General features: G+C 46.5%; 1 protein-coding gene across 1 annotated transcript in view; it reads right to left on the bottom strand.

The window, feature by feature from the left end:
* grip2b (glutamate receptor interacting protein 2b) overlaps window positions 1-15449 on the bottom strand; it is a 118281-nt gene extending 102832 nt beyond the window's left edge. Inside the window, exon 1 of the mRNA XM_037491029.2 lies at window positions 15207-15449. Coding sequence (XP_037346926.2) covers window positions 15207-15267 — 61 coding nt within the window. The 5' untranslated portion in view covers window positions 15268-15449. The remainder of the gene's footprint in view (window positions 1-15206) is intronic.
* Window positions 15450-15752: the final 303 nt, after the last annotated feature.

Genomic DNA, 15752 nt, shown 5'->3' with positions numbered 1-15752 from the left:
ATGACCGGGACGCTGTCATGATTAAAGGCTGATCCGTTTCCCCCTGTGCTTCGTGTTGGCTTCACTACGATGGTTCAGTGCCTAAAGGCTGCGATCTCTCTACTGTCCACCAGGCGGCGACTCCTCGGGTCCCATAGAAGTCTATGGGAAAATGATGGTCCGTTTAGAGTCAAATAGAGCATTAAACAGGGATGAAGCAAAAGGAAACGAAATCATTTTGAACCTTTCTCCAGAGTTTTTGTTCCTGTTCTGGAATCGTCCGTCTGGTGACCACTGCTTTGAAGCCTCAGCTTGGATCATTTCTGCTTTTCTTTAGGGAATTACGGATCAGGATTTCCAGTCTTCAGATTGTTTTAGATTGTGAGGAAAATTGACGATTGGGCAATTTTCTTATAGATTCATTTTATTTAAATGTTTTTTTCTGTCATTTTTACTTGCATTATTGAGGTCAGGAAAAAGATCCGGAAGGTAATGAGGTTACAGACATTGTTCATGTACACTTGGTTTACTACTGTTTACTGGTTTAATCCCACTCGGGTTTGTTGCTTTTTACGTCCCGGTTTGTGGTCACATAATTAGGGACAATATATTTCATAACTGTAAAATGAGACACGCCTGAAAAAAAGACTCCTTATTATTTTATATTTCATCAGTACAACAACCAAAAAAACACCTCGCTCATGACTTAATGAGGCTTAGCTGTGACCCAAAATAACAAATGAGCGTCCTCCATCTTCCCTCTGTCTCTCTTTGTCTCCATCCTTTTGTCCCTACATCGTGTCCTCCAGTCACCCGTCTCTTCCTCCGTCGCCTCCATCGGTTCATTCCCCGATGCATCGATGCTTTAATGCGACGTGAGCGGCGCCGTCCAAGTATAATTGGCATTATATTCTGACTCTGTGAGTCTATGCTCCAGTGGATGTGTAAGCTGCTACTGGGACGGCAGGCAGACACACACACACACACACACACACACACACACACAAACACACACACGCAAAAGCCTGCCCACTGGCACAAATGAACACAGTCACTCACACATGAACAAGCAAATACAGGCGGTTCTAAACACACCGTCCTCCACCTCGCTGTCTACTCGGGCTTTCTCTAACACACACACGCACACACACACACACTATACAAGGGTTGACAGCAGTCTGACGTCTCTGTGTCGCTGAAACCGAAGCGATCCGGTGGGCCAGAAGAAATTAGTGTCGGCGGGTTGGATTTGTGTTCTATTATAAAAATGTAAAGTGAACATGTGTGAGATCACAGCGCGTCAGTGTGTGGATCCTCAGGAACACGTCACCGTTACGGTAAGTCAAGGGATTATTAGTGTTATAAAAATACATCTGAACGCTCTGCCAGAATTCTAACACAATGTGTAAGTCAATTCTCTGTTTTGTCTTCATCTTCAAGTTTCTCACTGCCCTGCCGGGATGAACCCGTACTGACAAAACGGGGACACCTTCGGTCAAAAACAGGTCAAAACCTGTCAATTACTTGATTTTACTTTGATAGCGTTGCTCTATTCGATGTGTGTTTGCAATTCATCTCAGAGACGTCCCCCGTAAGATAATTAGTTCATTTATTCCCTCAGTAAACATTGGAAACTTGAGTTCATGAGCTGCACACACACACACACACACACACAATCATTACAACTCCGGTCCAATGCGACCCATCAGCCGGAGGTGTGAACACCGGTCGGCTCTGCCGTGGTTTTTCACGCGTGATCCCAGACCGTAGACGCAGCCGAGCGCGTCGCGGCGAGCATTACAGCGAGTGTGTGAGCGGAGCGTGAAGATCGGCACACGAACCCGCAGGATCAGCCGCACGGATCCCTGCAAACCAAGAAGAGTCTGGTTTAAAGGGCAATGACGACAGAAATGGCATAACTTTCTCCTTCAGATGCATCATTTCATTCAAAGAACAAGTGAAACCGTCCATAAATGTCCGAGTGGTTCCGCGTTGACGCTTCTGCAGGATTCGTCTCAGCAGGGTCTGACCCCAGAGGACGTGGACCGGTCGGAGTGAAGCTTTGAGCCCTCGGTGGGTCGGTGTCCACAATGTGCAGACCATCAGATCTTCACGAGGGACACCACGTGGTTAGATTTCCTCCCGACAAACTCCCGACAAAAATGACTATTTCTGTTCCGTTTGAAGGCCGGATCCAAAACACACATCAACTGTGTTCTCAGTTTTCTCCGCTCCGCGTGAAGAAGGTCGTTGCCTGGGAGGTAGATGGCGAGATAATCCAGAGAATTAGCTTTTTCTCCCCCCGTTTCAGATCTAAATCCAACCCTGCTGCCTGTAGGGAGGGGGTGGGGGGGGGGGGGAGTGAGTGAGTGAAGAAAGACGCTTCTGACTCTCCGTGTAAATCACACCCCCGATGGTGCAGAACAATAAATGCGGCTGGCGGATAACATCAGGCCGGTGAGCAGATAAGACCGGCGTACACCTCGCTGGGGAGAAGGACCCCGAGGCCGTCTGGAGTTCAGCGGCAGGTGAGCTGCAGATACCCGAAGAAGCCGACGTATCAAAGGAGGAGGGGGCGATTCGTGGGGTATTTTTATTTTATTTTATACTAAGCGGTACGGGGGGGGGTGGGTTTGGGGTTGTGGGTTTGGGGCGGTACAGAGGTTCTGGTCGCTGTATACATTGTTCTTGACGCCTTTAGCCCAGAAGAGGATCTTCTCCAGTTCTGATGGAGTTTATTTTGACTGTCTGCACGGTGTGGAAATTGGACTTTTAGTAAGCGATCCATCCTTTCCTAACAGGTTGTGGTTGTCTGCTTGGACTCTCTTCGGTTTGAACCTTTGTTTTACAGGTATTATATTTACTGGTTCAGCCAAAAGCAAGACGTCCAATGATTTTCTTCATTCGAACGTGGATGAAGATTTGTATCAGGTGTTTCACTGTGATACACAATAAAAGGTTTAATTTCCCACTTGAGGTTGGAAATCGGTGAGTAACACCCTGAGAAAACGGAGGAAGTACAAATGTGTTCAGGTCAATGCTCCTCAGCAGAGTCTTTGCCTCGTTTGGTGAAACGAGGACTCGAGTCTCGCCATTTGCTTCCCTTCCTTGATCCCACTGTGTCCTTTTGTTGTGAAGCCACACGAAGCGTCGTTATGGGGCTCTTACGAAACTTCACAATCAGCCCACCTGCCCCCTGCAGCTCAACCAGCCATTATGCTTTCCACATGTTGGGATGTGGATTGGTCGAAACAAAACCAAACGCACACACACAAACACACACACACACACACACACACACACAGAATCCCCTTTTCACATCCAACACCATAGAAGCGCTACCTTTTCACAGCCCACGTTCAGTTTGGTCTATAATTGACTTATAAGCCGCATGTGGGCGGGCAATTAACTGAAACCTAATTAAGCAGCCGCCTGAAATGTGCTTAAGCACCGAAGCGACAGCAGACGAGACGTCCTTCCAAAACCTGTTAAACAAAGTCACCGACGCACCAAACGGCTCGAACTAAAGCCACGCCCCTTCAGGTCTGGGTCGACCAACAAGAAGGTCCAGAAGGTCCCTTGGGGGGGTTTTCTACACAGTTTTGCTGGACTTTTAATAAGCCCCCCCCCCCCCCCCCCCCCCCCCAACGAGCTGAAGTCTGAGCTCATTCTTTCTTCTCTTTTGTGGCTGGATGTTACACATAATAAAGTCACAAATAGATGGGGGCAGTGGAGGCAAAGTTGAATCTAGCAGAGAGTCTCTGACTCATTTCAAATACCAGATGCTAAATTGTGCTCGTACGTTCATCCTGAAGACCAGAGGTGGAAAGTAACGAATTACATTTACTCGCGTTACTGTAATTGAGTAGTTTTTTTTGTGTACTTCTACTTTTTAAAGTATATTTTTAAATCTGTAATTTTACTTTTACTTAAGTATTTTTTGTTTGAAGTATTGTACTTCGCTACATTTTAAATCATATCTGTTACTGAGTAAAAAAATGCAAAGGAAAAATAAATGGCGCCCAGGAAACTAAGGTCACTGCACAGATTGATGAGCGGGAAAACGAAGCGCCCCCCCCCACCCCCCACCCCCCACCCCCGTCAGCCGTTCGCGCCGATCGTCAGTGGCCCGCGTTCGGTCCAAGTCGGCAGTATCTGCCTGAACCTGAAATGAGTTTGACACCCCTGTTTTACTGAATCCAGTTCATGCCATATTTAGTGGTTGTAGTAATGTTTAAAATGTTTTATAGGATGATCTGCACTAAAATCATCTATTTCTTTTCTTTTTATTTGATTATTTTTACTATTACACTTTAATTTAGTCTTCCTTCAATTAAAAAAAACTAGATTGAGATTTATTTTCCCTTGTCTTTTTTTAACTACACTAGAATCCTGCACCCCACCCAGCTGTTAAAAAAGTAACTCAGTAACTTTTACTCTGAGTACATTTTTATGGAGCTACTTTTTACTTTTACTTGAGTAAATTTTGAGACTGGTAACTTTACTTGTACTTCAGTATAATTTTACTTAAGTAACAGTACTTTTACTTGAGTACAACATTTTACTTTTACCTCTGCTAAAGACCCAACAGATTACTTCATGTTCACATTAACACCATGGAAAACACACACACACACACCCAGAGACACACAAAGTCACGGGCATGGGCCGAGAATTCACACATCCATGCACGTACAATATTATATACACATGTTCCCACACACACACGCACACACACACACACACACACACAGCGTTGTAGAAAAGGCCATAAGGCCTGACTCTCTGCAGACTGTAGATCAGCCAACTAAAGCTGCAGAGCAGAAGGGGCCAAACACACACACACACACACATGTAATCACAGAGCGACAGACACACACATTCACGCTCTCATCCGGCCAGAGACACTCTGGCACACACACACGCACACACACACACACACACACATAGACACAGAACATTTCATAAAAGTGCTGCTGCTCTGTTTTAGGACACTTAAGGCTACAAAGAGATCTCCATGCGGCTGGAGACTGTGAGCTCTGCAGATGGATCCGTGTGAAAGCACTGTTTAAGATGAAGGTCCCTGAAGTGTTGGACTTCTACAGAACCATCTATTCACGGAGACTAGGGTTGGGTGTAGAACCTCCTTGGTGGGTTCTAGATATTGGAAACCACGAAGACGACGGAATGAAAGAGGATCCTCTCAAGAACCCCGAGTGGATTCATGAAAGGTTGACAGGGTCTGATCTTTATCCCCCCTAGAGGGGTTCTCCCGTGTGGGTCATGGGTGGAACCTGGAACAGGCCTTTTCAATGGGTCCCAGGTGGATCCGTTGAAAGGTTTGGTTCCCCTGTGAGGACCGGCTGAAGGACCTTCTGGTGTTCTAGTTAGCACCATTATTCCTGATTATACCACACTCACAAAACCTGATACTTTCAACACAAAGGCAGAGTTTCATTTAATCAAATAAAAAACAAGCAAGCTCCCCTGAAATAATAATAATAAAGAATGTAGTGGTGGTAATGTGCATTTGATGAATAGTTCAATTTACTTATGCAAGATTTCAAAGTGTAAGCTGTAGTGTGCGACGCGGTGTCACGGTTTGGTCTCCCTTCCTGTTTTAGTTTGAAGTTTCATGTTCCTTGTGGTCCTGGGTTAACTTCACTTCCTGCCTTGTCTTGTGATTGTTTGAGTGTTTCCACCTGTGTCCAATCACCTGCACCTCCCTTGTGTATTTAAGCCCTGTGTGCCAGTTGTTCTTTGTCGCGTCATTGTCCATGTCAGTCCTGGTTTGTGCACGTCCGTTCTTTGGCTTCGGTTTGATTTGTTTTGGTGAAATAAATAGCACCTTCTTGTACCCTGCGTTTGAGTCCTCCCTGTATCCTGCTCCAGCTTCGATTACGTGACACGCGGTTTGTGTTGAAACATTAGAACCGCGATTGTAAATGTGTTTTCTCCTCTGACAGAAGAATGAATCATGGCCAACATTATCTGAATGCAAATGCCTCGTTCCCAGTAGCATTAAACGATATTAAATTATCCAGAGGTGTCGCCCATCCGTCTTGCGGATGCGTGTTTCTCAGAGAGCTGATTTGTTCTCCTCAACCGCACCGGAAGTCAAGTTTTATTTTGTCATTCTCAGGAAGGTCGACAGGTAATTCTTCTTTGAAAGCTTCTTTTACTGGACCTTCACAATGACCAAAGGGGAGGTTGCTTCCACAGTCGCACACGTCACTGTCCCCCTCGTGTGCTGGTGAATGTGAGCTCAGCCGAAGGGTCGAGCAGTAAAAACACTCATGGCCTAAAATGTCGGGTCTACTACGTTCGACGGGACAAAGTGTCATGTGACAACAATCGAAAGCACGTTCATGACAATCACGGTCAAAGTCCTAGAATAACTCAGAGCGTCAAGAGATAAATGAATGAAAAAAACCCCCATCATTTTCATTTCAATTAACAAGTTTATCACCCTTTAGCCAGTCGACGTCCCCTTGAAAGCAGTGAAATGGAGATGACCGAGCGCCAGCATATGGTGGGGAATGTGAAACCAGTGATGGGTGAGCAGAATGTTTGTTCCTGACACATATTCTCAGCCCTGTTCATCTACTCTCCTGGTTTTTCTTCTGACTCAGAGGGGGGAGAGGAGAGGGGAGAGGGGAGAGGGGGGGGGGGGGCAATCTAACCCTCAGGAGTGGGCCTTTAGTCACTTAATGCTTGCGTACGCCTCCACACAGCCGTGTGAGGGAGGTGCACGTGAACGATGGGGGGGGGGGGGGGGGTGTTTGTCGCATCGCGATGCAGTGAACACAGTCTAAACAAAGTGTCCCCGACACGAGGCGGCTCGTCCGGATCTCACAGGCAGCGGCAGCGGCAGCGGCAGCAGAGATTTGGGGGATAAATTCCCAGCTTTTTGGCTGCCGGCCTGAAGCCGCTGAGTGAAATCCCGCTGCCTGCCTGCGTCCTCTGTGGTGTCACCGGGCGTTTGATGTCTTTCTTTTTTTCCTTTATTTTCTTCGTCTCATAGTTTTCAGAGATGTTGTTTTCTTTATCAGGGGGGGGGGGGGGGGGAGAAGGAGGCTGATGTAATTCGGCCGCCTCGAAAAAGTGGATCGATAAACAGTGCATTTTAAAAATTCAATTATCTGGGGCTTTATTCCTTTTCCATCTCGCACTCGCTCCCTCACAACTTCCTTTCCCACTTCTCCTCGCTGCACCCTTTCCCCTCATCCCCCCCACCCTGCACTCCACTCGCCCCCACCTCCCCCGCTCTCACCCGCTGCCACGTCGCTCTGGCTCCTGTAGTGCAGGTTTGCAGCAGGATTTTGGAGCGTACTGGAGAGGTTAAAGCCGAAGAGTGGGTACGTGGCGATGAGGTCCTCCACATCCTCACATCTACGTGTAAGTTACGAGCTACGACCTGCGGCCATTGGTTGGTTTTCAGACTGAACCCAGATGTTTGATGGATATTTAGTAGAGTACACATATCTTAGATATTGCAGAATAGATCATAAGACCCACCTGTGGTGTTTGCTCACCAGCTCTTTCTCCTGGGAGTTATGTTCACAAATGACCAATTTGTTCCTCCGGTTCTGCAGATCTGAGTGTGTCTATGAGAAATTTCTCCCTTGATGGATTCCCTCAGTGAACATTGAAAACATGAGTTCATGGTCTCAATCTCTAGTTTCAAGTCCTCTTGAATGCAGCATGATGTTCAGTCAGTAGATTGTGCTCTGTGTGCAGTCATAGATGCTTCAGGGGGGGGGGCTTACTATGATTGACGGGTTAACGGAGCTCTACGAAGCATCTCTTCATCCTCCTCAGTCCAAACATGGTCATTTCAGTTCACTGGTGACATGAAGCTAAGATGTCAAAGGTCAAATCACCAAGACAGAAGTAGACGGTTTGCATCCTGAGCTTCTACCACTCGTTGGCTAAGGTTAGAGACACTAAGAAAAGCCATTGAATACATTGTCATTAAACGACAAGTGTGTAAAGTTGGGATTTTGAAACTCTGCAGAACCATTTCATGATAACATTTACTCAATTTGTTCACAAACAACGTGTTTGTTACAGTGGTAGAGGAGATAAATCAGTCAGGTCTCCCTCAGAATATACAGTCCTACACCAGCATCTGGTCTTATCTGGATACCGTTAAGAGCCTGAAGAAGTGGATTGGCGTGCGGGCCATTTGACTTTTTACACCAGAGGTCAGAGTCCGTATTACGTCTCAGATCTAGAATTGATGAATCTTATTATAGTCCCAAGTCGTCGTTGATTGGTTCCCCAAATGTTCGAGAAAGAGTGGTGTTACCTAAATGTTCACCAATACAGAGAGAGTGAATTTCTTGTTATAAACACGATGGCCAATCAAAGATATCCCTGAAGTTCACAATCTTTCAAACCTGCAGCCGTCAGTAACTCCTGACTGACGTCACTTCGGTGTCCTCATCGACCTTCCAAATGCAAACACAAACATATGTTTACATCATCACCAGTTTTTTAACCTCAGAGTATAATATTTCTATGAAATGTAAGGGTACAGTAGGGTACGGAAGGTTATATGAAAAGGGCAGCAGGGCATGAAGCAATTTAAATTTAGGACACCGTGAGGACGGATGAACACGAAGCTTCCTGCCCGAGACGAATGATTGCCTCTGCCAGCAGATAATGACAGTGGAGATGCAGATATCCTGATATATGTACATATATACGAGGAGTCAAAGCAGGAGATCCACTGTGTTCGTGCAAAAGGGAGGGAGACGCGGACCAAGGACATTGAGCCTGAGTCATTTATATTCAGTAGGAATGAAGAAGAAGAAAAAGAAAAGATTGAGATATTGAGTTTGTGCGCATTTGAGGAAAAAATGAAAGAGAGGGAGATCGGGCCGAGTGGAGCAGTTAGATCGTCATGACGTTTTAGGTGAATTTGATCAAATGTAAAAAAAAAAAAAAAAGAATCAAGCCGGAATGAGGCCGGCTGTGATGTCACAGAGGCACAAGGCGGAGAAGAGAGGAGATGAGGTTGTGAGATTGATGCATTGATAACCTTGGCGAGATGAGGGACTCCACAGTCTTTCAGTCGACATCATCATGAGACTTGACGTGTCTGCGATAACAAATGAAGGAGGGAGCCATACCAGACGGGCCCCCGGACCAGCAGCCGGTGAAAGATGCTTCACACAGCACGTAAAGAACCTGACAAAAATAAAAAAATCATTTTGCAGCTCATAAATCTCCCCGTCCGCGGGGACGCAGCTAATCTGGGTTTCGGAGCGTGAAACCACAGACCTCTGCAAAACCAGCACTCGTTTCTATTTCCCGGAAAAATGAAAGAAAAAGAGGAAAGAGCTCGACGGCGCTGGTGAGATTCAACAAACGCACAGGAAATGCAATCGCTCTTTTCCGCTAAAAGTTGGACGTTAAGACACAAACAGGAAGCAGGAAGCTGACGGGATCGGGTCTGACGCTGGGTGAGACGAAATGTGAGGAAGGAGGAAGGAGACAAGAGGAAAACAAAATGGAAAGAAGAGAGGAGACGGGATGAGGACATGAAGAAGACGGGAAGAAGACATAAAGAAGACGGGAAGAAGACATGAAGAAGACGGGAAGAATCTGGAAAGAAGACATGAAGAAGACAGGAAGAAGACATAAAGAAGACGGGAAGAAGACATGAAGAAGACAGGAAGAAGACAGGAAGAAGACATGAAGAAGACATGAAGAAGACAGGAAGAAGAAAGGGAGAAGACAGGAAGAAGACATGAAGAAGACAGGAAGAAGACAGGAAGAAGACATGAAGAAGACATGAAGAAGACAGGAAGAAGAAAGGAAGAAGACGGTCAGAATCTGGAAAGAAGACATGAAGAAGATGGGAAGAAGACATGAAGAAGCTAGAAAAAAGCAAAGTGAAACAACTGCAGCCGAACAGTGGAACAGAGAAGAGAGACGCTGAAGGAGAGAAGACGGAGACGAACAAGAAGACGAAGAGGACGAAGAGGAGAGGAAGAAGAGAAGAGGAGCGCTTGTTTTTTTGCGCATCGTCACATCCTTTTATGACTGAAGCCACGTTACCGCTCTCGCCCACTGCTAACCTAGGGCTACATGCCTTCGTCATCACACACACACACACATACACACACACACACACACACACAGGACTCCAGTGACAATCCACTGAGGACATTTCTGTGTTCTCTCAAGAGAAAAATGACGACGTATCGGCTTTTCGTCCAGGGTGCCCAAAAAAACAAAACAACACACAACACGATTACAATTAACAGATACAGGGACTACAAATGAGATAAGGACCCACAATGCACTGCATTGTGTCATATTTAAGCACCTAAACAGGTCCCGTCAGTTACGTTTGTTCTTCTTAAGTGGAGGATGCAGATCAATCAACAAATGTCCTCATTACAGTAGATGTGATCAAAGTCACCAAAGTCAGATATTTAATCAAATCTTGGTTTAACTTTGGATCATGTGGCACCAAGCTTAAAATGAAGGATATTGAATTGGAACTTTGCTTTAAAGGGGAGTTTAGTTTGTACTTTAATTCTGCAGCACTTTATGATCTCTCTTTAAATTAGCTTTTTTATCTCTATAAGAACAATTTTTCAAACCGCCTGGTTCTGAATAACATCACTGATGGAATCCATTTCATCTAAAAGTAAAGTGAAAATCAACCAGTTCGCTTCGTTGGCTCTGGTTCTCATAACCTTCAGATATATTATAATAAATATTCACTATATTCAGGTAGCAGCTGTTTGAAACGGGATCCATCGCGTGACCTTTTCAGACCAAAGTGTGGCGTGTGACATTTCAGGCGTCGATATGTCATTGGAAAAATGGCCGTGGTGATTAGTGCAAACAAATGAGAACAAACCTTCCTGGTTTTCTTTCCAATTTCCGATCGTTACACGAACGCTGTCTTTTCAAAAGGAACTAAAGTATTCACAGGAAACTTAGTTAGGTTCAGAATAAAAGTAGTTCAGGCTTAAATAGTGTCTCCTCCTCAGGTCCCTTCCTCTAAAAGCAACGTTAGCCGCTAGCCGCCGGCTCACCCACTGACACGTTCTCTCCACGAGGAAACACCTGTTGCATTGTGGGAGCGTACAACGGATCAGCGAAGTACGCTTTACACCTCGTCTCTCATTGGCCAAAGGAATTCAGACTTAAGACTTATCTTTTCACTAAAAGTCCAATTTATTGTTTATGCTAGTGGCTAGAAATAAACACGAGTGATGCATGTGACACCTTGAGCGTAAACTCCCCTCGTTCTCCTTCACCCTCGTCATCCTCTTCCTCCCCCTCCTCCTCCTCCGCCCCCCCCGTCTTCTCACTCCTCCTCTCCGTCCATTAGCGATAACACATCAGTGGCTTATTAAAAGAGGTTTTCGGGGTTTGGAGCTCAGTCACACACAGCCTCGCTCCCCCCGCTAGCCGGCACATTATTCCATCTCCTCGTGTCCTGATTAATGTGATCTCCTCCTTCCGCTGATAGCGACTTCTATCTTTCTCCTTCACACTCTCCTCTGCTTTTATCTATTTGCCTCTCAGGTCTCTTTCTCAGTGTCTCTACGCATTTGTCTTTTTGTCCCCTGCTCATTCTCTTTTCCTCATCACTCCCCCTCCGTCTTTCATGCAAATCACAGCGGCCATTGTGGCTTGTAACCTTAAATTTACCCACATCGTCGAGATGATAGATCAGTTCTTCCTGCACAAACATTTTCTCTTTTCTCCTCTCTCTGCCACACACACACGCACAGACACGCACGCACGCACACACACACACACACACTGACAGGCATGCTTATCCATAATCTGTCCTTCGGCGAGGGAACGTCGCTTTGATCAAACAACTGTTGCCCAGCGGTGGCGAAGCTACTTATAAATGCATTACACAGTGGTCATGTCCTGTTAACCGCACACACACACACACACACACACACACACACACACAGAACACAATGCACAATGATGATGTATGCAGAAAGAAGTGGCGTTTCTGTCTAAGATAACAATGTTGTTATCTTTTCCATCCATCTGCCTTTTTTTGTGGAGGTTAAGGTGACAATCAAGAGGTTTGTCATTCGCCATCTGCCCCCCTCCCCTCCCCCTCATTTCCTGTCATTTATCTGTGAGGATGTATTCAGTCCACAGGGGCGTTTGGTATTTTAATGGAGTTGTTTTTCTCCGCCCCGATTCTAAGAAATAAAATCTCTGAAGAAAAGCTGAATATGTTAAAAAAAAACAGTTGACCCTTTGCTAAGCCCCGCCCCCAGCTGTCAAGAGCGACACGTTACCATGCCGCCCACACTGTCACTAACTGCACTCACAGTGCTGACGGATAAGGTTTCTGAAATGAACTGATAATTATTTTTCATATTTTGATTAGATGACTAGACCAGCAAACTGTAGCATATTTAAGTTTTCTTACTACTGAACTCGTGTTAAACACAATAAACTCTTCTACCACTGAGCTTCCATCAGACAGGATGTTCTCACCTCTTTCACGCAGATTTACCCTGAACACATTCTATTAAATATGACAAACTGATGCAATAAACGGCCTATAACTGCTGTCAATAAGGCTCCATGGGGCCGTTATCCTTGGATAGCAAACCTCTCTCTCTCTCTCTCTCTCTCTCTCTCTCTGTTTCACATGCCGTCACCTTGAGAAAACACCATTTTTCTGCTTCATATGCACACACACACACACACTCATCCAGACATCTATTCTATCCGTGCACCGCTCTGTCTCACCAGCACTCAGATGAATTAAACAACAGGTGGATTTGAAACTAGAGATTGAGACCATAAACTCATGTTTACAATGTCTGCTTGAAGAATGAATCAAGAGAGAAGTGGGGTCTTTTCTCATTGCCTTCTATGGGACCAGAGTGATTGTTGCAACCATCTCATCTCAGCACCAGTGGCCTCATGTGGCGTCCGACCCACCTCAGAGTAGTTCCACTGGTCGGATACTAAAGCTGATATTGATGAAGAGGAAACCTGAGATGAGGGAATCCAACGAGGTTTGAGAGTAAAAACAGCAGCTTCTGTCATTCCACTTCATCTGGTTGACGCACTGCCATCGATGTGGCCACATCTGGATGTGAATGCTCTGCCGTCCGTTCCGAGGGGATTCCGCTGCAGCTGTGCAGCTCGTCTCCTCAGCGCTAAAGGTCTCGGACAAAAGGGTTGAGGTGGAAGCTCTCTGCCGACCAGTCGTCCCACATTAAGCCCAGGAAGAATAAAACGTTTCTTCAAGGGCCCGGAGGCATCAATGAGGTTCAAAGAGCAAAGGCCCTTCCACCTACTGTTGTCCCTCAAGATGCGACATTTAGAGGACCCTTCATCGGAACCACAGCCTCAGGATGAAGAGAACACAGCGTGCCCAGTCGGGCTACATCAGAACGCCCGGTCAATACGTCCAACGTGTACAAAAGGGTAACAAACTGTGTGTGATCGTAAAGGGGCAAGGTGGTTTTAAAGAGGCCATCTCCAGTTCTAAGTGTCATGAACATGCATTCTCTGTAGTGACCACCAGGACTCCTCTGGTCCCATAGACGTCCATGAGAAAAGAAGTCTACTTTTCTCTGGATAAATTCCCTCAGTAAACTTTGTAATCGTGAGCTTAGGGTCTCAATCTCTAGTTTCAAGTCTTCTTCAATACAGCATGATGTTCATTCAGTAAATTATGATCCGTTTAGAGTCAAATAGACCATAAAGCAGGGGATGCTTTACTGTGATTGCGAGGTCTCTACCAGTCCCTTCGTCACCCCAAATATGTGAGCTTCTGCTCATTTGTTTAAAAAAAAAAGAGGCTGTAATCCAAGATGATGACAAACAAATCTAAAAGTGAGACGTTCCCACGTATACAATCAGATAGGTTTAGTGACTGCAAAGTCATGTTTCACAACATATATAATATGAGAGTTAACTTCCCTCTGGTCAACATCTTGTACTCATTTTGTAAAACGTCACAACAGGAAGTCATGTGATCTGAATAGAATTCCTTCATAGCCCTTCCTTAGCTATTTTTTCTTCTTTAAATGAATAAATCCTTATAAACAATAATCTCTGGTCACCTCTGACTTTAAACATATGTATTGTACATGCATGTATTGTTTCTGTGTCTTTATTTGTCATAACAACTCGCTTCCGGTTTCTGTCTTTTTAAAACATGTCATTATGTAAACCGTTTTATTGCAATGTGACAGTATTTTCTTTATGTTTTCCATATCTATTGGTAGTGCCGCCGGCTCCTCGTCCCAGGCCTGATGATAACGGAGGTCGACAGCTCACAAAAACAACGTCGGCCATGGAGCGCTCTGTTAGCCTTGAAGCTAACGACGACCAGGACGCGAGCTAGCGTACGGGGGGGGGGGGGGGGGGGGGGGGGGGGGGGGGGAGGGGGCAGGCGACCTTTGAGGTGGACCAGGTTGACTCCCCGGAATCAGCAGTTTACTCAAATGCAACACAGACGCTGTTGGTTTGATGATAAATAATAATAATAATAATAACAACCTTTACTAAATACATTTATTTTTCTCCGCTTTAATGATATAATGGGAACTTTGGACATCTCTTCTGAAGGGACACCAAATCCACACATCAGACCTATAATATAAATACACATTGTGTATACTTGTATTGTTGATACCGATTGGTAGTAAAAACTCTGACACAGACTCTCTCTCTCTCACACACACACACACGCACACACACACGCACACACACACACACACACACACTTTGTGCTCTGCAAACCCTTACCTCCTCGCGCCGTCGCGCACGCGCTTGCACAACGTAGCTGACCAACAGCATCACTGTCTGCCCCCCCGCCTCCTGTGTTCATGCTGCAGGACCATTGCAGCCTCCCCCCTTGTTCTCTCTCTCTCTCTCTCTCTCTAACGCGCAAACACACGCACGCGCACCCTAACCCAAGCCTCTCACAAATCTCCACTGAAACGGCGGAGCAGACCGGCGGCGGCGCGCGCCGCGCGTGTCCGTGCACTCACAATTAATTAGCACAGCTGCAGGTGCTTCTCCGTCGGCGCACACGCGCAGAGGACGCGCGCACACCGGGGACCTCCACTCTGAGCGCGTGGAGCATGAAAAGTGACTCCAAACAAGCGACCTGTATCCGCGTGCGACACAGGCTTACGCACGCTCACACGTGCACGCGCCCAAACACAAATACGCACTTTGTTTAGCCTCCCTACCTTCCTCGTGCATCCGCTGCAGGCAGAAAGTGAGGTTCCTCCTCCAGCCCGGCATGTTCATGAGGGAAGAGAGAGGGGAGGAGAGAGGAGAGGAAGGTGAGGAGGAGGAGGAGAAGGGGGTGATGAGGAGGAATAGTGGTGTGATGAAGAGGGCAGTAGATCCTGTCTGCGTTAACGTGGAAGCAAATATAACGTTCCACCCCCAGGTTTCTCCTTCTTCTCCTTCTTCTCTTTCCTTCCTCCTGCTGTTCCTCCTCCTCCTCCCTCAAACCTCCCCCCCCCCCTACCCCACCGGTGCGTCTATCAATGAGCGGCGAGTAGCTGCTCCTCTGTGCGGTTGCGACCCCGCTGACAGTCCGTGTGACGGTCGGTCCCGCTGCGGCTCCAATAGTCTCTCTCTCTCCCTCCCCCCCCCTCTCTCTCTCTCCCTCCCTCTCCCTCATGCTGCCTCTCTGTCTCCCTCCCCCTCCATCTCTCTCTCTCTCTCTCCCCCCATCCCTCCCGCGGTCCCTCCATCCTTCTCCCCTGATTGTCGGCACTTATTTC

This window comes from Pungitius pungitius, chromosome 8 (assembly GCF_949316345.1).
Source record: "Pungitius pungitius chromosome 8, fPunPun2.1, whole genome shotgun sequence".
NCBI lineage: Eukaryota > Metazoa > Chordata > Actinopteri > Perciformes > Gasterosteidae > Pungitius > Pungitius pungitius.
Note: the sequence above shows the minus strand (reverse complement) of the source record. Positions and strands in the feature narration are given on the sequence as shown.